At 40.9% G+C, this 21562-nt stretch overlaps 1 protein-coding gene across 2 annotated transcripts in view; it reads left to right on the top strand.

Moving 5' to 3' along the window:
- Window positions 1-21562, top strand: part of HAL (histidine ammonia-lyase) — a 407836-nt gene that overhangs the window by 298847 nt on the left and 87427 nt on the right. For both annotated transcript variants that reach the window (XM_044087627.1, XM_044087626.1), the window contains exons 15-16: window positions 14069-14134; window positions 14225-14390. In XM_044087627.1, the coding sequence (XP_043943562.1) occupies window positions 14069-14134; window positions 14225-14390 (232 nt within the window). The remainder of the gene's footprint in view (window positions 1-14068; window positions 14135-14224; window positions 14391-21562) is intronic.

Here is a 21562-nt window from a genome sequence, read left to right on the forward strand (position 1 = left end):
TTGCAAAAAGAAAACAATTTCATTTTGTGATCTTTACACTAAAACCCCTCCCTAATACTAAATCAGGATTTGTCTAAATAGTGCTAGTGTTACAGAAAGGATTTAAATTAAAGTGTAAGTTTATGGTTAAGTAATGCATGCTAACCCTGACCGTACACCTTACCTTTAACGAAAAAAAAGTTTCTCTAACAGTACCATGACATAAGAGAGAGGCTCAGACACACCAGCAACTCAAAACAACACATCTATCCCCTTACTTAAACTTAACCCACATTCTCTCTCTCTCCTCTCACACCTACCCACACATACACACTCTAAAGCTATGCTCTTACTTAATCCTAACCCACATACTTGTACATACCTACACACACACACACACACACACACACACACACACACACACACACACACACACACACACACACTCTCTCTCTCTCTCTCTCCCTAAAGATATGCTCTTACTTAATCCTAACCCTAACCCACATACTCCTGTACATACCCACACATGCACACACTGAAGCTATTCTCTTACCATAACCCTCGCTCTAACCCTAACCCCAACCCCGAAACACACACACACTGACACTTCTATCCCTACAGAAACCCCACACACATTTTTTGGTCAAACAGACATTTGATAATTCATGCTTCCCCTTCTATTTATCAAACAAAAGTATGTTTGATACATTGTAGGATAACCAATATATAATTTTGTGTGAGTGGAAAGAAACTGGAGCTTCTAAAGGGGGAAAATAAAAATAAATGTAGGCATTTTAAAACGTGCATGCACCACACAGACAGTGACTGGGGGTAAAGACTAAACTCCAATTAGTAACGGAATAAAAAAATTACATTTTTCTTTTGGACTTGAGGGCAGGATTTATCTCCAGTTTTTTGTCGCCATTGTAGATGTTCCATGTTGAAAGAATGTGTGACCTGCTGTATCATTTTTATATGGATATGAGCTACTCTGGAGTAAACATTTGTGATATATGGTCTTGGGCACATCCTGCAAAGTTGTGGATGGCAAAACTTTGGCCCAGCACAGTGTTTGAAAGTAACGCCTTCATGGGGTGTTCCATCCATGGGCCATCACAGTAAAGAATCCAGTTTCCCGTTAGACCTAAATAATCGTGACTGAGCAGCTTTCATGTCCTTCTGAGCTGGCTTTTTCTACTGCAACTAGCCTTGTTTTCACAGGAAGTCACCACTGAGAAGCGAATCTTTATTTCCTGCCCTAGTATGTAAAGATCAGAGATGTCCTTCTGTATCACTATTGCAGTATTCTTCACCTTTGGGATCTCCTGCCTAAGACGGCCCAATGTCCAGCCAGTATGCCAAAGCCTTTAAATCTTGCATACACCATACATCATATGTATGCTCCCCATACAGGACGTAGGGATACAGGTGATGTATGGATGCAGTTACCCAGAACTTTTTTGCCACCAGTTCAAACACCATCAATTGTCAGTTTTAATGCCCTTTGCTGTGCTGATCCCTAACCTTCAGATAAGTGCCCTGCTGGGATCTTTTTTTCTTCTTATTGTTTGTCTTGTTTTATTTTGGTTACATAGAGTTCATGTCATCCAAGAAGGGGAAAATGTCAGTGTGGAAGGCAGACTCCCCATAGGGATCATTGCTATATAACAGTGTCTTTTTTTTTTTTTTTGGTTGGTTGCTTCCCATGACCATACTTCCTGTAGTATTGAAAGGCATTTGTGCTTAAGACTCTTAGGAGCCAGTTGTCTTCCCTGGCCATTTATCTCTGGATATAAAATCAAAAAGGAAATAGTACAGCAAACCGTGTTCGATACTAACAAAATTAAAATTAAAATGAACAGCACAAACATTCACTAATTTAATCAATAAAAACAAGTGCAAAAAGCAACGCTTTTTATCTCCCCTTCATCAGTGCATAACAGATATTCATCTAAAACCATTTTAAATACAAACACATGATACAGCCAAGCAATCATATTGAAACATTGATTAAACAATTATGCAAATTAGGTGAATCTGTGTAAAATAATTTGTTTCTTTTGTAAAATTGGTTTTAAACTCACTGCCTCATTTAACCCTGGTTAAACCATGGTTTTAGACGAATGTCTGTTATGCACTGATGAAGGAGAAACCTGAAAGCTTTGCTTTGTGTACTTGTTTTTATTGATTAAATTAGTGAATGTTTCTGCTGTTCATTTATCTCTAGAGCCAGTGGTTTAAGTAGGTGGCCCAGAGTGCAATGGTGGAATCAGTTAACCCAGAAGTACTACTGTTAAGCAAGAAGAAGGCCAGGAAATCTCAGCAACTTTTGCTGTCCCGCTTTCACCAGAAATCTCTCTAGAAGAGATGATAGCTCTATGGGCTATCTGTTGTCAACATTGGATTCCTCTGCTTTGACTGCATAAGAGGTCAGCATGGAGCCTTCCTTTTGTATGTCCTCTGATGTTTTGCAACTGTCTGTTCAGGGCATCAAGAGGGAACCACGGTAGGTTATCTCAAAGGACCCTACAGGAATTTCACAGATTCTGGTCAGGGAAAAGGTGCCAGGAACTCTGAATTTCGTCAGGAGTCAGAAATTCTGGTGTTTGTCAAGACTGACACTGCTACCAAGAAAAAGCAGAAAAACATTCTTCTGTTCTTCCTAAGGAACCCTAGAAGGGAATGGCAGGAGTTTACTCAGGGCCTGATTATTTCCTTAATGGCCCTGAAGCCTCCTGAAGGGTGTTTTCTTGCTTACTCCACTTTGAAATTCTACTCCTTGTAAAAGACATAGGGAACCGGATTCCTAAGATGAGAAACCAGAGTCTGATGAGGGGTCTTTGACCTATTCTGACTTATTCTTCTCAGATTCCTTCTCCCTTGGCTTATGGCTCTGATGAGGAGGACTCCATTAGCCCTGTAGTTTCCTTTGGAGGAGATTTTTTTTGTGGTCACAGTAGCCAGGATGATGGAATACTTAAAGTGGGATTCTTCTCAGAAGTTTTATGGTTGCTTCGGGTTGACACATCTAAACCTTTTGCAGTATCCTCCTGTGTTAACTGCATTGTTAGACACCTTTATAGCTGCTTCTCAGCCCCTTAATCTCAAGAAAACCTGACCGGTTCTACAGGGTTCCTGAGGATTGTCGATTCCTGTTTAAATGTCCTTCTGCTGATCCTGTTGTGGTGACAGTCTCCTGTGACAAGCCTTCTAAGCTTTTGCTCTCTACCAGACTCCTGCCATCAAATAAGGGCAGTTGAGCCATGGAGAGGATTGGAAAGAAATTCTATACTGCTGCCACCTTGCCCTTTAGTGTCATTAATTACCAGATCAACATAACCAGATATGCTCTGGTTTTGACTTCCCAGGCTAATCTTATTTCTGACCTCCCTGATTCTGAAGGAACGTCCTCTCGCCTTTTTATTTTGGGTTCTACCTTTTAGATGGCTCGCCACACGGCTATGATATGGTGCTGCTGCTGATGTCTCTTCCAGAGCTGCTGCCTTTGGGTCTGTCATGAGAAGTTACTCCTTGCTTCGTCTTCAGTTATTCCCTAAAGAGATTCAGGCTGAGTTGCTGGATGCTCCTTTAGATAATAAAAATCTCTTTGGAGTGGCGGCTGCTGATATGTTTGTCTCTTCAGGGAGGTAAAGCTTTGCAGGACCTTTAAACATATGTGTGTCCCCTATCCATGGGTTCCAGAGGAATTATCCTACTAGGTCCTCTTTTGTTTGCAGGCAGCATCGTTAGGCCACTAAAGGCAGGAAGGGTGGTAGGCGAGCTCCTCCTGCTAAGTCTTCCCAGGCTGCTTTGGGGACAGAAGCTTCCCTTATCCAACAAGCCTGCCTCTTTGACATTTTGCTACTTTTTACCCTCGGCCAGGTTCCATTGTCTCTTCAGCTCTCCCTCTGTCTTCCAAAATGGGAACTCCTCACCTGAGATGGGCTACTTCATGGTGTGGAAGCCTGTCCCTCCTTTTTCAGGGATTCCTCAACCTCCTCAAGAGCAGCTTCCTCATTTCTCAGAGGGTCTTGGGTCCCTGGTGGAACAGTGAAGTATTCAGCCTGTCTCTCCTTCCAAAGTAGAAAAGGGGTTCTACTCCAGAATGTTCTGGTTCCTTGAAAGGTGAGCACTTGAAGACCTGTTCTGGATCTCTCCTTGCTCAACACCTTTCTCAAGGTTCCTTCCTTTCAGATTTTTTCTCTTCAAACCCTGTCTCCTTTGTAGCTGCTCCAGGCTTTTCTGGTGTTCCTGGAACTGAAGGATGCTTACCTTCATATTCTTATTTACCCTCTTTTCAGGAGGTTTTTACATTTCCCTTCTGTTTTTCTCTCATTTTCAGTTCTCTGCTTTGTCCTTTAGCCTGTCTACAGTGGTATTCACAAAATGCCTAGCTCCTGTGATTGCTTTTTGGAAGCTCCAATACCTTCAGATTTTTTCTTCTTTTAACCTGTTGATTCAGGCAACAGACAATGCTAATGTTAACTTATCTTCCATCTCCAAGGTTTGTTGTCCGTGACTGCTTTCTTTCAGTGTCTTCCTCTGCCTGCCATTCCAGCCAGATGTTTTTTTTGGCCCTAGGAGTCAGGGTCTCTTTTTTTTTTCCAATGCTTCTTCTTGCCAGACTGCATATGTGGAGGCTTCAGCGGTTACCTGAAAGTCACTTTGGCTTCAACATTGACATCCTCTGGATTTCAGAGTGCTGTTCCTTCCTTGTCTCAAGTAAGAATTCGAGTGGTGGATTTAGCAATGTACCCTTAACCCAGGCCTTCCCTTTCAGCCTCCAGTCCCATCTCAAGAATTGTTCACCAATGCTTCTGACATGGGGAGATGGGCTTCCTGTGGTCACTTGAAGGTTGAGGGTGTCTGGTCCCCAAATCAAAAGTCAGACCATATCAACATCAAAGAGATGATGGCTCTGATTCTGGCCCTTCAGGTTTTTCATCCCATGCACTCTCCAGGACCACTGAAGCTTTACACAGACAACACCACAGTAATGTTGTATGTCAACAAGCAGGGGACATAAAGTCTTACCGTATTTGTAGGCTGGCTCTTATGCCTGAAATCTGGCCATCAGTTATCAGCTAGCTAACTCTTCATCAGTGTATATTCCTTCAGAGCACAATCTAGTGGCAGACTCTTGAGCAGGTCCAAAACACAGGCTCATGAATAGATGCTTCACAGAGACATGTTTCTGAACATAGTCCATCAGTGGGGTATTCCCTCAGGTAGAAATGTTTGTATTCCACTGAACAGACAGCTCTCTCTCTCCTGTTTCAGAATGCCATGTCATTTGGCATTGAAGATGGATGCCCTTTCTTTACCTTGAAAGTGAATGCATCTCCTCTACTTCCAAGAGTCCTGCAGAAATTTCAACTGGACTCCCAAAAATCCTGCTAGTGACTCCCTTTTGGCCAAAACAGCACTGGTTCCCCCCTTAATGCAGCTGGCCAAGGATAATTGCCATATTACCTCACTGGTTGGATCTCCTCACACAGAAGAATGGGTCATTCATCCATCCTCACTTGTCCACTCTTCAACCAACATTGTGGGAGATAGGGTTTTGATCCCTTTTAGGCACTTGTTTTCTGTGGATGTGCTCAGGGATTTACAGGAGGCAAGAAAAACCAGAAAGTCTTGTATGTCCAAATAGAAAAAAAATGTCTGGTGCTGTGCTCATAGCCAGGACCCTTTTTCAGTAGGGATCCCTCTGGTTCTTTCCTGTTTGTGCGATTTGTACTCCTGTCTGGCTTGGCCTGTTCTTCTGTAAAGGCAATGTTTTGGCTATTTCTGCTGTCTGCCCTTGAATCTGCCTTTAGCTTCTTGTTTTGAGGTCAAACAGTTTCTTAAAGGCGTCCTACATCTTAGACCGCCAGGGAAGCCTATTTCTTCTCCTTAGGACCTTATTTCTCTTTTGGAAAAATTGACTCTGGCTCCTTTTGACCCTGTGGTTTGTTTATCTGCAGCACTGCACCTAGAAGTGCTTGCTGCCTTGCTCTTACTTCTGCTCAGAGGGTTTCCGAGCTTCAGACCCTTATGGCTATTCCTTTTTTTTTTTTTTTTTTTTTTTTTTTACAGAGACAGGATGTCACTTTGTACTAATCCTCCTTTTATGCCCAAGGTTGTTAATGAGTTGTCCTTAAGTCAGGGATTACAACTCCTTCTTTTTTTCCTTCTCAGTTTGCTAGTGAGAGGGTCCTGCTTACCTTGGATTTCTGCAGACACCTTGGGCATTATTGGGATTAAACTAAGGCCATTCATAAATCTGGCCAGCTTCATGTTTCTTTTCATCCCAGGGCATTTGGTTTGTCAGTTTCTAAGCAAACCATCTCCTCCTGGATATCTAAGGCCATTTCTTTTTGTTGTTTTCATTGCAAGTGTCTGTCTACTTAATCAGAGCTCATCCCACTAGGGCTGCTGACTCTTCTGGTGCTTTCTTCAAGGGTTTGGGCACCAGTTCAATCCTTGAAGCTGCTACTTGGTCTTCAGTGCATACCTTTACTAAGCATTATAAATTGGATATTGTTTCTAGGGCCAGAGCAGATATTGCTAGGGCCATTCTGCATGGGTTTGTTGAGGGCTCTTCCCAGCCTTCCACCTCCCACCCATTTACTTGAGCATTTATACTCTCCCTAAGGTGAAGAATACTACAACAGTGATATAGAAGGAAATAATACAGTTGTGTAAAATCTTACCAAAACAGCAGATGTACTTCTGTTTGCTGCTGTAGTATTTGGTCCCTCCCTATAGCCCCCTTTTTCTTTCGGCTTTGCTTTGCTTACCTTCCTGCTGAGGGTCCACCTTTTCCATCTGCATTTTCTCCCTTTAGATTTGTATAGCCTTCTTTTGTTCTATAGAGACTGTTCTCTATGTGGGCAATTTAGTTCTGGGTAACTGCATCCATACATCGCCTTTATGGCCTATGTCCTGTACAGAGAGCATTGGTGTGATGTATGGTGCATTCAAGATCTAAAGGCTTTGGTATACTGGCAGGACACTGGGCTATCCTAGGCAGGAGATTCCTAAAGCAAAGAATACTGCAGAAGGACATCTATTGTTTTGGTAAGATTTTACACAACTATACTTGAGGGCACAAATGATGTAAATTGCAATACTGCAATTGCATTTCATGAGTGAGTAACAGTGTCCTTCATGTGAACCATGTGTATTTACAGTTTGTGTATTAATCCAGTTTACATCTTTTTGGGTAGCTGCCAGACAGTCTTTATCATTCCACTTGCATCAGCAGACACAAGCTTTCCTTAGAGTATATTACAAAGTATAGAATAATGTCTTCCACTATGAGCAGCATCAAACTGCAGATAATTGTGAAAAATATATTCCACAGCAATTATGTAGAATATAGGATGCTCCAGTGAAGCAAAAGATAAAGCCCTGACTATGTCTCGGATCAGAGTTCGATTAGCTTCCTGGACAATTGAGGGAGTATCAGGGAAGGATGGAAGTGCCCATCCTGGGTGGGTGTATGTGGGCATCTACAGATGATCCTTGGTGGAGACTAGGGATGTCGTCAGAAGAGGTGTAGTCAGCAAGGGGCAGTGGGGCTTGGCTGAGCTGCCACAGAGGTAGGTAAATACACTACAGAGCCCACATTGCATGTCCCCACCAGGACAGAAGCTCAGATGTGCAGAGCCCCAGAATTTATCAGAATAAATCCAGGATGGCATCGACTAGCGGGTTGACCAGATCTGGAAGGGTCACGAGGGCCGAGCTGGTAATGAAGGCGGCGTGAAGAGGTAAAAAGCCAAAAAAAAAAAAAAAACAGAATGTATACATAATGATCATAAGCTGTGTAACTTATTCCACAAATGGAAAAGCAGTCACCTAAACATCAAAATGGAAACTTGCTTTGCACAAAATGTCAAATTACCTGTTGAAGATTAAACTGCAGAAAATGAAAGGAGTCTTTGGGAAGATCACATCTGAAATAAAAAAAAAAATATATATATATATATATATATATATATATATATATATAAAATATACATTTTTTTTTTCTGATTTATTATCAAATATTTATTTCAGGTTAAAATATGTACACTTTATGTAAGAGTTTGTAACTTATTTATACTCTCACTCTTTTTCATTTTAGTTCAACTTTTAGGTGTTTGTTTTGCAATCACATTAACAGTAAAACTGGGTAAATGAGTGAGTATGATATATAAAACATTTATACCAAAATAAAAGGACAAATCTAGATTATAAATTATACAAACTAAAACATGAATAGTGTACACTAGGCACAGTAAAGCTAGATATCTAGATCACATAAAACTTGATAAAAGCTAATAATTATATATACAGAAAAGAGATTATAAATCGAATGTTAATTCAAATAAATGAGTTCTGAATGGACTTCAAAGGCCACAGTGAGGAGATTCCAGGGATAAGGGATCTGATTAAAAAAGGTTAAGGTAGCTGAGGGTTCCAAACATGCCCCGGAACCTCCAGCACAGGAACCTAACTCGGCAGTAGAGTGCCAGGAACCCGTTAAGACATGGAAAATGCAGGTTGTGTAGAGCTAAATAAACCTTTAAAGGTGATACATGATGGAACAGGCAGCCAAAGTAGGGTGCAGAATGAGAGCAAATGCGATTGTTATGAGGAGTACAAGTGAGTAACCATGCCATCAGCAACACCTCCAGGTGTTTCTCGAGTATCATCTGAGAGATCCCTTTAGAACTTACTACTTTATATTCAAAAGCATATATTAATAACTGCAGAACCATAATAGGGTTAAGACAGATGCTACTGGAAGGTGCAGTTTAAAATCTAATTTGAGGGAAATTACATAAAAAAAATGTCCAGACACTGGACCTAACCAAATCTGGTTTTGTCAAGGGCATGTTAATGCCTACTCAACCTGGTGGACTTCTTTGAGAAGATCACCAAAGCAGTGGATGAGGGCAAAACAGTTCACACTGTCTGCCGTGACCTGACCAATGCATTTAACACAATACCATACTCTGGCATTGCTGACCAACTCAAGAGGTTATGTATAAATCCTTGTGTCACCTGGTGGATAGGTAGCTGGCACACACAGGACCCAGGAAGTTAGAATTGGGAGTTCACCTCTACAAAGAGGTCAGTCACAAGAGGAGTCCATCAGGGATCAGTCCTCAGACTTCTCCTTTTTGACATTTAGTTCTTTGAAGTCAAGGCCAATGTCAGTGGCTAAATTTGCAGATGACTGCAAATTAGGAGTAGACATGGAATCCTTCACTGACCCACTGAATGTTCTCCAGGAAGGATTGAGACAGATAACTTGTGTCAGATCCATGGACTACAACACTCCCCCTAAGAGCTGGTGAGGAAATCATTCTATGTTGTGCAACGTATAAACAAAGGTATGGTATCTAGGTTCAAGAAGGTCATTGTTCCACTGAATTCGGCATTCAGCGGACTTGTCATTGAGTACAGTGCCCTCTTAAGTGTATATCTAACCAGGCACATGCAACAATTGGAACATACACAGAGGTTCCTCACTAAAAGACTACAGGGTGTAAGTAACATGTTCTGTGCAGACCCTTTCCCTGTGTTCTGCATCCTACAGGCTGTTGAGGGGAGATATTTGCCTAGCATGCAAGGCATTTTTAGACCCCACCCTGATGGACCTCCTGTATATCCGTAAAACAAACCATACCAGAATTATCCATTCCAAAGACTCGAACCTTACCTGAGATATAAATAGGACCTGCTGGAGAAACGGGTATGTATCACAGAGGTTACCCCTTTTCTGGAACAGGCTCCCCATCCATGTGATGCAGAGTTCCTCCCTTACCCAAGTGTAACCTTGATGGTGAACAGGAAATTCATCCCTGGTTCGGCACCTATGTCTCTAATGGACACAGGCACACTGTAAATGGTTCATATGCCAGGTCTCTCCCAAACCCCAAGAACTTGTCAGAGATTTGGGATGCATGGCTAGGCTTAAAAAGGCTCTTGCGGTTGTAAGCCTAGTACACAACTATGAACCTATGAAATGCAGCAGCCAGTGATATCTGGCCTCCGTCTCTAGTACAACTTGAAAGATATTCAGCATTCAGCATACACTTACACAAATCATTTTTTTTCTACAAATATCTTGACATTCAAAACAACATAAACAGAATTAGATGGTGTCACATGAAAACTAATAATTATGCAAACTAAAATGCTAACGTGATATTTACTGTAAACTGCTACTGACCCTCTGTTAGTTGTTTACAAAATATTTCAAAAATGCAATATTTACTGTATTTGTTGTGATCTGTAAAATCCCTTTAAAGACTTAATGCTATCACTATAAAGGTTAGCTTGCACTGAATAATTTTGCAGTTAAAGCACAAGATCTGTGGACATGGTGCACATTTTACTATGAGCTGATTTTTATCACAAAGCTCTGGATGAACACCTGATTGTACGATGCAGAGGAATGCAGCCCTTACTGCAACCCATGTGATCTTCGTTTGGTTAGTGGCTCCAGCACTGAAGCCTACCGGGGAGGGAGAGGAGTGAAATGGCATTGCTCACTTGGCTCTCTTAGGAGGGTGGGAGGGGTTTCCATGGCAGGAGGAGCAAAAACATTTGGAGGGCATGACCCTTGCAGAAGTGAAGAGAGATTCTCCATTGATAGCCCATTCCACATCTCTTCCCAACACCTAACTGAGTGGACACAGTTTGAGCTTAAATGAAAAGAAAAATACACACTGCCCCTGATGGCTGTCTAAATGAATACCCCCTCCTGGTCTACCCTTGTCAGTTGAAGGGGAAAGAATACGCCCGACTGGCTGAAATGTGACTGATGATTGCCAAACAGCAGAGGTAAAGATTTGCTCAAAAAAAACTTCTGGATGCACCCATTGGAAGATGGAGTGGAATCTTCCAGAATCTCTACAGAAGTCAAATGTTTTATACGTGTAATTCAAATATTAATTTCAAAGATGCACTAATGAGCTCGATGCCAAGGTAATGTGCCCCTGCACCTATAATCCCCTGGTCAGTATAGCACTGAATCTTGAATAGATATTTCACTATTTTGCCATAGATATAGCCTACCTGCTGGCAGACAGGTTCAGTGAAAACTTCACCCCGTGTCCCCCCATCACCAGGACATCCCCAGCACCTGCCCGCTTCCCTCATCACTAGGGAGCAGGTCTTTAATGCCTCCTCAAAGGCAAAAAATATAGTCTCCATTGGACTCATTAACATCCCAGGCTGTATCCTACATGAACTCCTGCATGAGCTCTCAGCTCCATGAGGCACCCAACCAAAGCCTGAGCATTGGCTTCAACCCAGCTGGAATGGAGGGCAGCCATTGTCATCCCTCTACACAAAGGTGGAGCATCCACTGACCCAGGCAATTTTAGGCCCATCAGACTAGCCTGATCTGCAATGCTAAGGAACGTACTATCCTGAACCTTATAAACAAAGACATTGTCAACTTTCAAATTTATTTATTTATTACATTTGTTGACCGGGTATGTCTGACTGGGTCAGAGGCCCATTTTCAGCAGAGACCCGGGGAGAAAAACTCTGCAGTAGTACATAACAACAAACATAGTATCAGCAAACATTAGTAGAATATAGTTTTTATACAGCATCAGGAAACAGTGCAAAGCAAGGTCCCATCTACTAGAAGGGACCCAGGAGAAAGCTACACAGTAGTGCAATGTAACCAAGTAAGAGTAAATTTAGTACAAACAGTAAAACTGTACAATTGCCATAGTGGGAACAACCAAGTAGCAGTACCTATAATTCAGTAGGTAGAACAATACAGTACAGGATGAGAAATCACTAGATAGTATTTAAATTAAAGTTTACAATAGGGAGGTTAGAAGGTCAGGTGAGAAAGGTAAAAATGAGTGGGAAATAGATTAACCTGGGGAGTTGCAGGAGCACAGCCAGTGACTGGTAAGGTGTTCCTTTAGGAGTGATTTGAACTGATCATGTGCTGGATTTTTTTGTTATGTCTAGAAGGGTGTTCCAGGGTTTGGCTATTCTGTGTGAATAAAATGCTTGACCCCACACAGTTTGGTTTTGTCAAAAGGAGATTATGCCTTTTAAACTTAGTCAGTTTCTTCAAAACAGTCACCAAAGCCATGGACAAGGGGAAGACTGTGTGTACACCACCTACCTTGACCTAGCCAAAGCCATCAACACTATTCCCCACTCAGCCATAATAGATAAACTCTCCCAGCTAGGCATCAATCCATATGTTACCAGATGGGTAGCTAACTGGCTCACTGATAGAACCCACTCAGTCAGAATAGGGGAATCCACCTCTAGTAAGTAGATCCATAATGAGCGGTGTACCCAAAGGATCAGTCTTGGGACCTCTACTGTTTGAAATCTACTTTTTTGAGGTGCAAGCCAAAACTAGTGGTCTGTAGCTGATCAAGTTTTCAGATGACTGTAAGCTGGTGCTGTCTTAAATTCCCCTAGTGATATGAACATCCTCCAAGAGACCTTTACCCAGACTAATGACTGGTGCCAGAATTATGGCCGAATACTGAATGCCAAGAAATGCATCATTATCCCCTTTGAGGAAAATGGCATCCCCACTAATTATCACATTAATAACAACGTACTAAGCATACAATTAGTTGTGAGGGACTTGGGCACTCAGGTTGATAGCAACCTGACCTTTGACTACCATGTTGCCTCCGTTGTATGGAAGGCTTTCTACATGGCCCACCTCATAAATAAGGGTATTTCATCCAGGAAAAAGGAGGTCATAACATCCCAGTACTCCTCCCTCATCATACCCATTATCGAGTATAATGCCCCCTTCAGCATGTATCTTGCCAAATGCATGCAGCAGCTGGAGAGACCACAGAGGTTCCTGACCAGAAAAATTCAGGATCTCAAACACGTATACTGTACATATAGGCTAAAAGCCCTGCCCTTCTACTCGGTCTCATACAGACTACTCAGAGGTGACCTGTGACTGGCATACAAGGCCATCTCACACCCAGCCTTGATGGAGTTTCTGCATATCCATAAGTCAAACCCCACTCATGCAACCTGCATGCAAGGCCTTAACCTGGTCTGTGACATTAATAGAACTTGTTGGTGGGATAGATTTCTGTCCCAAAGACACCCCCATCTGTGGAATAGACACCCTCTCCACGTCAAGCAAAGTACCTCTCTAGTCCTCTTTAAGAGGGACCTGGACAACAGAATGGGAAACAGAATACACCCCTGGGATCCCACCTGTGTCCCTGCTGGACAAGGGAAACAGATGCTGACTTTGAAGTAACATGGGCGAAATTGTTGGCTAGCCTTATAAGGGCCTCCAGACCACTAGCCTAGTATCATCCTATAAACCTATAAGTAGCCTGTATTTTCTTTCTGTCAGAAATAGATTTGTTTTGCCAAGACTCCATTCATCACTGTTATTGTGCAGCAAGCTCATTTCACTGCTGCTGCCTTGATCAGCAGGTATTGTGCCAGTTTGTATTGGCAAAACAACATACCATAATTTTACATGCATTGTGCGGTGTTCCGTACTTCAGAAAGAACTTTAGACTTGTAATTTTACAAACAACATACCATAATTTTACATGCATACTGTGGTGTTCCGTACTTCAGAAAGAACTTTAAACTTGTAATTTTACAAACAACATACCATAATTTTACATGCATTGTGCGGTGTTCCATACTTCAGAAAGAACTTTAGACTTGTAATTTTACAGACAACATACCATAATTTTACATGCATTGTGCGGTGTTCCATACTTCAGAAAGAACTTTAGACTTGTAATTTTACAAACAACATACCATAATTTTACATGCATTGTGCGGTGTTCCATACTTCAGAATGAACTTTAGACTTGTAATTTTACCTTGTATTGTGTAAGCGCATTATTCTGTGTCATAGTATTGTTTTAAAGCCATTTTATCTAATTGTTTGCAAACTGTTAAGCACACCTTTCTGTGTACAGATTTATATATTACTATTGCTTCCCCTGCTGGTGCATGGTCATAAGCATTTAACAGCTTCCATGTTGTTTGATGGGTATCACATTAGGTTTTTATGAAAAATCACTTTCCAAGCAGTTGTATTTTCCTTAACTGTTCCACAAAGATGGTATTTGCAGAAAGAGGAGAAACCATTTCAGGAGGGAACTTCCATGGCGAATACCCAGCTAAGGTGAGTGCCTTTTCACTAGACTGGTAATATCTAAAATGAAAAGTATTGCAATTCCAACAGAATTTATAAGGATACTCTTAATTTTTACAGGCACTGGATTACTTGGCCATAGGCGTGCATGAACTTGCTGCAATTTCTGAGAGACGAATTGAGCGGCTGTGTAATCCCTCCCTCAGTGAACTACCTGCATTTCTGGTCTGTGAAGGGGGCCTGAACTCAGGCTTTATGATTGCTCACTGCACAGCTGCAGCACTAGGTGAGTGGTTTTCTAGCCTCTATAGTGCAGATTTTGGAATTTGGTTTCTGCTCAACATTTCTCTTCATATAACAGTGCCTACGTTGCTTCTGAAGGTATTAAAATGGAACTTCTCAGAAGTTGCATCAGCACCAACTAAAATGACAAGAGAAATGTAAATTGTCTCTAAATAATTGCCATCTGAAGAAAAATTCAATTTTTGTAGGGCAGAATGAGTTTGTGTTGCACATATCTGTTGTAGCACGCCTGTCTGTGTTGTATACAGGCTATGATGAATTACAGCTGCAGTTTTGTTGAACCTTCATTATTTTATCAGATTGAAAACATTTCTCTGCTACGTATGACCCACATTAATATATTTATTTGATACCTAAATAACACTGAAGGCCTCTGTACCTCCTATTTCTGACAATTTATTTTATATGGACTTTTGCATTTTTGAATGAAGAAAACCATGTTTTAAATAATTTTTCCTGTTTTGGCTGTTGCCCTGCCCATGACATTGCAGGCCTGTCACACTTAGTCTTAGTCATTGAAGGTGGTCTTCAATGATTTTGTGTCCTGCTGCTGACTTTATTATTCCACCAGTCCTGATGTATCCCAAAGCTGATTCATTGTGTTTTCTCACCCTGGACCCATTCATTTACTCTTATTTCTAGTTTCACTGACTTATCAGTTTCTTATTTCTGACCATTTCTTAGAATTTCTCTGTGTAGTCTAAAACTACCACTAATCTCATTTCCATGGTTGTCTCTGTATTTTCTTTGGTTAGTGGAGTCCTCCTGAAGATAAAAAAAAAACTGTTGGCCCACACATCCAGGAGTTCTGGAGAGTTCCAGCAGTAGCACTGGAGCTGTTAGAATTTATTCTGCTTTTCTGAATGACTGAGCAGATCCCCATATTCAGGTACATTGTTTTCAACAGTTCAGGCAGGATGTAATACTATCAACAGATCTGGTACAAACTTGCCCAAGAAGGTAATCATGCCTAAGGCTGGCCTGAACTCAGCCACACATGAAGCATTCTCCAACTTGGCTATTGTTCTGACCTTACATACATCTGGCCTCAGAGTTGTAACTACTAATTCTGGAAACTGCTACACTTTATGCCACACACAGGCTTCAGTTCTAGCTGCAAATGTAATAATATGCAATACTGGGATTCATTTCCAAATGCTGGTAATACATTTAATGATCAATCAACATTTACCAGTTATATCCCTTGACACTTAACACTTGGGGTGGCTGCCCCATTCACCCCACCCTAACCTCACATCTGTCTGACCTGATTGCACTAGACTTGTACAGTAACCAAAGTACTGAAGTTCAGTTTGTCTAAAACACTGTCTTGATTTAGCCCAGACTTTTAATAACTTGTAGTACTGTCTCTAATTTTAAATCATGTGTTTTCTTGACTGGACCACATATTAGGATGCCATCAATAACACCACCACTATCAAGCCCAATGAATAAATTAATTAATTTATGCTGAAAGATCTTTGGTGTTGAGGTTATATGCAAAGAACCTTCCTATATTAGTTTTGATTATTTTTTATCAAGAGACCTTTACCTAAAGCCAGTGGGGCATCTTGTGTGGATTAGCATTGACTAATATGTATGCTATGTCTTCTAATAAATGGGAGAATAAACCTTTCTTGCACAACTGCAGCATTGTGCTTTGTTACTGAACCCATAGGTGTACAGGGTCAGACCAGTTACACTTTCCATTGCATCAAACCTTTGCATGCATTTTAGCTCTTCTCCTATGTTTAACAGCATAGGGCATGGCACCCTAGTCAAGGCATATTGCACAGCCTTTGGATCCAATTCATCCAGTCTGTCTAATGTGACATATGGGTCTCAAGCCTCTGCTCAGATTTAATTCAGCCGATTTACTGTTCCTGTCCTTCCAAATTTTCCCTTCCCACAATGCCTTGCGTCTCCTTGACTAGCTCTTATTTCATTTGCCCCCCTTTTGAAGTCGCAACCTGATCTTGGCAGATAAATGTTACTCCTCTTATTTTTTGCTAATCTGTAGTGTGGCTTGCTAGTTTGTGACCCTTTTGGCTTATTCTAATTAGGATTTTATTGTTACATGTATAGAGTTAGTTATTGGAGATTTTTCTAGTATTTAAAGTTTGTTGTTCAGCCCTTCCTTGAACTTCCTTGCTTCCCTCTTTCTTTAAATGTGTATGTTAGCTAGTTGGTTTTCTAATTCTTAATTTGATAGTTTCTTTGTACTTATCTGTAGCGTTTTTCTATACTTATGCGGTAAATTGCATTTGACTCTTTCTTTGTCTTGCTTAGTTCTAAGATAGAATTGCATGTTATTACTATTAAGGTGTATGTGAATACTATGGAAAAAGGCTACCAGTTTTTAGAATGCTGAAAGTGTGGGCAAAAAATTCCGCCTCAAGATCCTCATCATCTTTACATGGTTGCCAGAGGAGTGTCTCTCACCTTAGTGCTTCCTGTAACATTTGTACTGCCTTTGGATTGCATTTAAATTCAGGTGAAACAAGCTCATCAAACAGCTTCTTACCCCAAATCCTGAGCCTACAAAAACAAAAATGTCCAGTAATAAGATTTCTTAAGGACTGGAGTCCTTGGAAACATTCAACTGTATCTTTGGCTTTGCCATTAATTCCCAAGATTCTGAGGATCCCACTGGATTGTGAAGTAGGGATTCCTATAACTATCCATGATTCTCCTAAGAAAATAGAGTGGCCAGCTTCAAGACCTTCTTCAGTCCTCTCTATGAGATCTTTAGGTCCTACAAAAGTGCTTTGAAAGTTGATTTGGATCACCTTCTGCAGAAGTTCCTGAACACTTTGATTGAGATGAGGGACATTGTGGCTCCACTATCTCCAAAGCCGGTTGGATCCATCCACTACACCCATATCCAGGCATCCTCATCAGTTCATCCTTCAGCTCTGGTTCCTTTCTATCTGTACTGTCACCTGGATCCTGTGGCTTGGGAATTCTTGATGCACGTTTCATTAGCTCCCAGGGGTTTTGGATCTGACTCGACTGACTTTGATCTTGCCAGATCTGGTGCCAGAGTCATGGAGCCAAGTACTCAGGTGGGCACTTCTATTGCTTCATTCTGAGATGTCTGCATTTTAAGACTTCAAATACAATCCCCTCATGGGTGTTAGCCACTCGTATGGATCCAAGGATTCTCCCAGAGTTCTTTTCCAACTTCTGTTGGAATTGGATCCGATAATGGGTGCGGTGTCTGGATCCCCTAGAGGTCAGTATGGCTTTGAATATTGGGGAAGATAGTTTATTTACTATGCATGGTGGATCCACAGTTTCCACCAAATACTGGTTCCCCTCATCACCCTGTTGGTCTTGAGACTTTTGGACCCCATGGCATCATCATCAGTTTTGATGGTACAATTTGCTCATTACCACATGAGAATTCTGCAATGACCACTCTACTGTTAGTAGTTGGAAAAATATGATTCCCTTTCTCAAGCCATCATGCTAACAATTATGCAGTGCTCATCTAGAGAGGTGGCTTCACTATCCACTGGTCTTTGCAGGCAGGCCTTTCCAGGTCCCCCCCCCCCACAGTAGCAACTGGGGCCATAGATTCATCCTCTCTCTCAGGTTGGAGGGTGGGGTTATTGCAAAAGAGAAAATGGTCCAAGTTTTTTTGTCAGATTCTGAAGCAGGTCTTCAAATAAATGCCCTAGAGATGAGGGCAGATCTCTTTGTGTTGCAGGAGCTACAGGACTGTCTTCTTTTGGGAGTGATAAACATGCTGTTAGATAATATGACAGTAGTCTGGTACATAGATAAGCAAGGAAAAAACAGATCTTATCCACTTTGTCATGAGGTCATGAGAGTGTGGCAGTGGGCAATGGCCTCTCACCAGTTTCTAATGGCAACACACATTCCTGAAATATTCAGTGATCTAGTGGATAGGCTCAGTAGGAACTTCTGTTGCCTTACGAGTGGTCCATGAATCCATCAATTCCTGAGGAGATTTTCAATCACTGGGGCAACCCTTGCTGCAGTCTATTTGTGACTCCCATGAACAGCAATATAGCAGTTATTTTGCCATTCTCTCTCATCAGGGACAAACTCCTAGAGACACCCTGTCCCATCATTGGCCTCCAAAGTTACTTTACACCAATTGCCCCATTACCCTCTTGACCAAGTTCATAAAGAAAGCTATTCATTGCAAGGCCACAGTCATACTCGTAGCCCTGTTTTGGCCCTGTCCTAAATTTTCCCCTCCTCAAACCTCAACTGAAGGAGCCTGCTTGACTCTTTGATCCGCTGCTGGATCTCATCACTTATCTTTTTGGGGAATCTCACTTGGACATTCCCAACCTGAAGATAACTGCTTGGTTTCTCCAGTTTCTGTGATGGCACAGGATACTTATCTTCTTAGTGATATGGGTCACATCCTCGCAACTTCCCAGAAATCTTCTACATGTAGAGTATATTGCAATAAATGGAAATATTTGCCATATGGGCTGAATCTCAGGTCCTAGAACCTTTTGGGCCTTTGTTGAAGGTGTACCATGTTTTTTATCCTCCTTATTTTCTTCTGGTTCCAGCTTCTCCACTATCAAGGTACAGTTGGCAGCTGTCAACAACTTTTATCATTGGCTTTCAGGACACTTCACTGGCTTCTCATAGACTATGTAAAGCCTTTGTTAAAGGTAACTTCCAGTTGTGGCCTTCCATTAAGAACTGTGCTCCCTAGTGGGAATTAAAACTTTTGTTTTGGAAGCAATAGACAAACCTTCATTTGAACCAGCAGTACAAACACAAATACCAATAACTTGTAACCAGATGGGAAGTCCTCCAATGATTCATAACCCTGGTTGTGCTTCCATATACAGTACTCCAACCACAGATCTGATGTAACCAGTAGTGCAGTCTTTATAGAGAGACAATTGAATGAATTGATTATGGGTCAGTTCCATCATATGGGAAAGTGTGGCAGATGTAAATGGTGTAGATATATTCATGAAGGACCATATTTAACAGGTGATGGACACAATCGATGTTTGGCATGCTCTTGTAGATGGAATTGTAACACCACTTATATGGGGTGCATTGCTGTATGTTTGTCTGTTCAACATTCTATGTGGGTAAAATGACTCACAGATTGAGGGATCGTATCAGGGCGCACATGTTTGACATCAAAAAGCCCCCCCCACTAATGCACAATACAGACATTTGGCAAGTTGTAAACATTTTAAAACATTTTTTATTTTTTGTGAAAGACAGGGTTATTCACTCCCAAGTGGAAAAGATTTTGACAACTTACTTAAATTAAAAAAAATAAATAAATAAATTCAATGGCAGCTGAGATTAGATAATGCAATCCTCCAGGTTTAAACAATGTTTCTATGATCAGTAGTTATTTAAAGTTTAGGGTTAATATGTTGTATAGGAGGTTGGACAAGGTCATCCTGGTAATTTTATTATTTACATATTTTTATCACCATATATACATTTTTAAATGTATGTTCATAAGATGGGTGGTTCATTATATCTGTGTTTAAATTGTCTTTTAAAGCATTTTTAAAGTACTTGCAAGGTTCTGTGTTGTATGTATTAAAGTATTTGGATTACTACTTTTTTTTTTCTAAATAAATTTATTATTGTTTGAATTGATTGATGGCTGATGATACACATACATATTATGTTTGTTCATAGATATTTATGTATTTTATTTTATTATATTTGTACTTGGGTTTCACGTAACAGGGAATGTATTGAATTGTTGGCTGATGATTGCCTGAGGCCCCTTTAAATTCTGCTAGGAGCATGGCTTACACAACTCTGATGAAGTCCCTGTGTCTCGTGGGACAAAAGCATTAAGCTGTGAACATGTTTTTTTGTGGAATATTTTAGTAAATAAATAAGTTAACATTGTATTATCTTTATGTGAGTATTTTTAGTGAGAGACTGCTTTATTGTTTAAGTTAATTCAGCACATTCCTGAAGCAAATCTTATTGGTTCAGAGATCTATTTACTTTATGGAGAGACCGTGTTATTGGTTACATCAGGTCCGGGACTGGAGTATTGTATATAGAGCAAGACCGGGATATGAACCTTTGGTTGAGCTAGCAGTGTCTGCAGAATTAAACTTAATCTCCTGGAAAACTATCTTTTTTAGTAACTGTAATTTTGGCTAAGAGGATTTGAGAGCTGTATACCCTGTCCTGTTACCCCTTACACTGTTTTTTACAAGGATAGGGTTACCTTAAGAACCAACCTTACTTTCTTCCAAAAGCAGCTTTTGGAACCAACCTCTCCCAACCCATACATCTTCCAGTATTCTTTCCAAATGACCAAAATGGAGGAAAATGCATTTTACATACATTGGATGTATCGAGGCAGCTTCATTTTTATCTCCATAGAACAGCACCTTTAGAAAAGATGAGAACTGTTTGTCATTTGCCCAGAACAAGCTGGGGGAAGAATTTTTCTAAGATTTCATTGTCTTGATGGTTGTCTGATTGCATCTTTTTTCTACACTTCACACAACAGAACCTTGCTATCTAAGCCCAGAGCTCATTCCCGGAGAGCTGTTGCAGCTTCTAAAGCATTCATCAGATCTCCCATTGGATAACGTTTGTCAAGCAGGTACATGGTCTTCAACTCAAACTTTTGTCAAATGTTACAAGTTGGATTGTATTTCCAGAGCTAGAGCTTCTTTTGGAGTTTTCATCCTGAAAGGTCTCCTGTCTTGAGGACACCAAATCAGGTAGCTGGGGATTCTGACCCATATGTCAGATTGGACGGGCTAGATGTATAGAATAAGAAAATTGTTACTTACCATAACTATATAGCCTTTCTTCCCAGTCTGTGTGATACGACAACCTGCTTTTCTTTCCCCTGACGGTCTTAGGACCTGAAGGGTCTTTCTTCCTGAACTGGCAGTGAAAGGATGCAATAAGGTTCAAGGCACCAAATACAGTCTGAGCTACTCTGGAAGAAGTGGGTCATTATGCGAAAGGTAGAAATTGGAAGCACTTGAGGCTGGAGCAATAAATCACCTGGATAATTTCTGAGTGGGGACTCTAGGGATTTGTTTGTCAAATCAGACTGACTGGGATGAAAGGATCTGTCATTATGGTAAGTACATAAAAAAAATTATTATAGCTTTAATACTGGCTTACAGTTAAGCAAACCAATTT

This window comes from Protopterus annectens, chromosome 11.part0 (assembly GCF_019279795.1).
Source record: "Protopterus annectens isolate FY-2018-M chromosome 11.part0, PAN1.0, whole genome shotgun sequence".
NCBI lineage: Eukaryota > Metazoa > Chordata > Ceratodontiformes > Protopteridae > Protopterus > Protopterus annectens.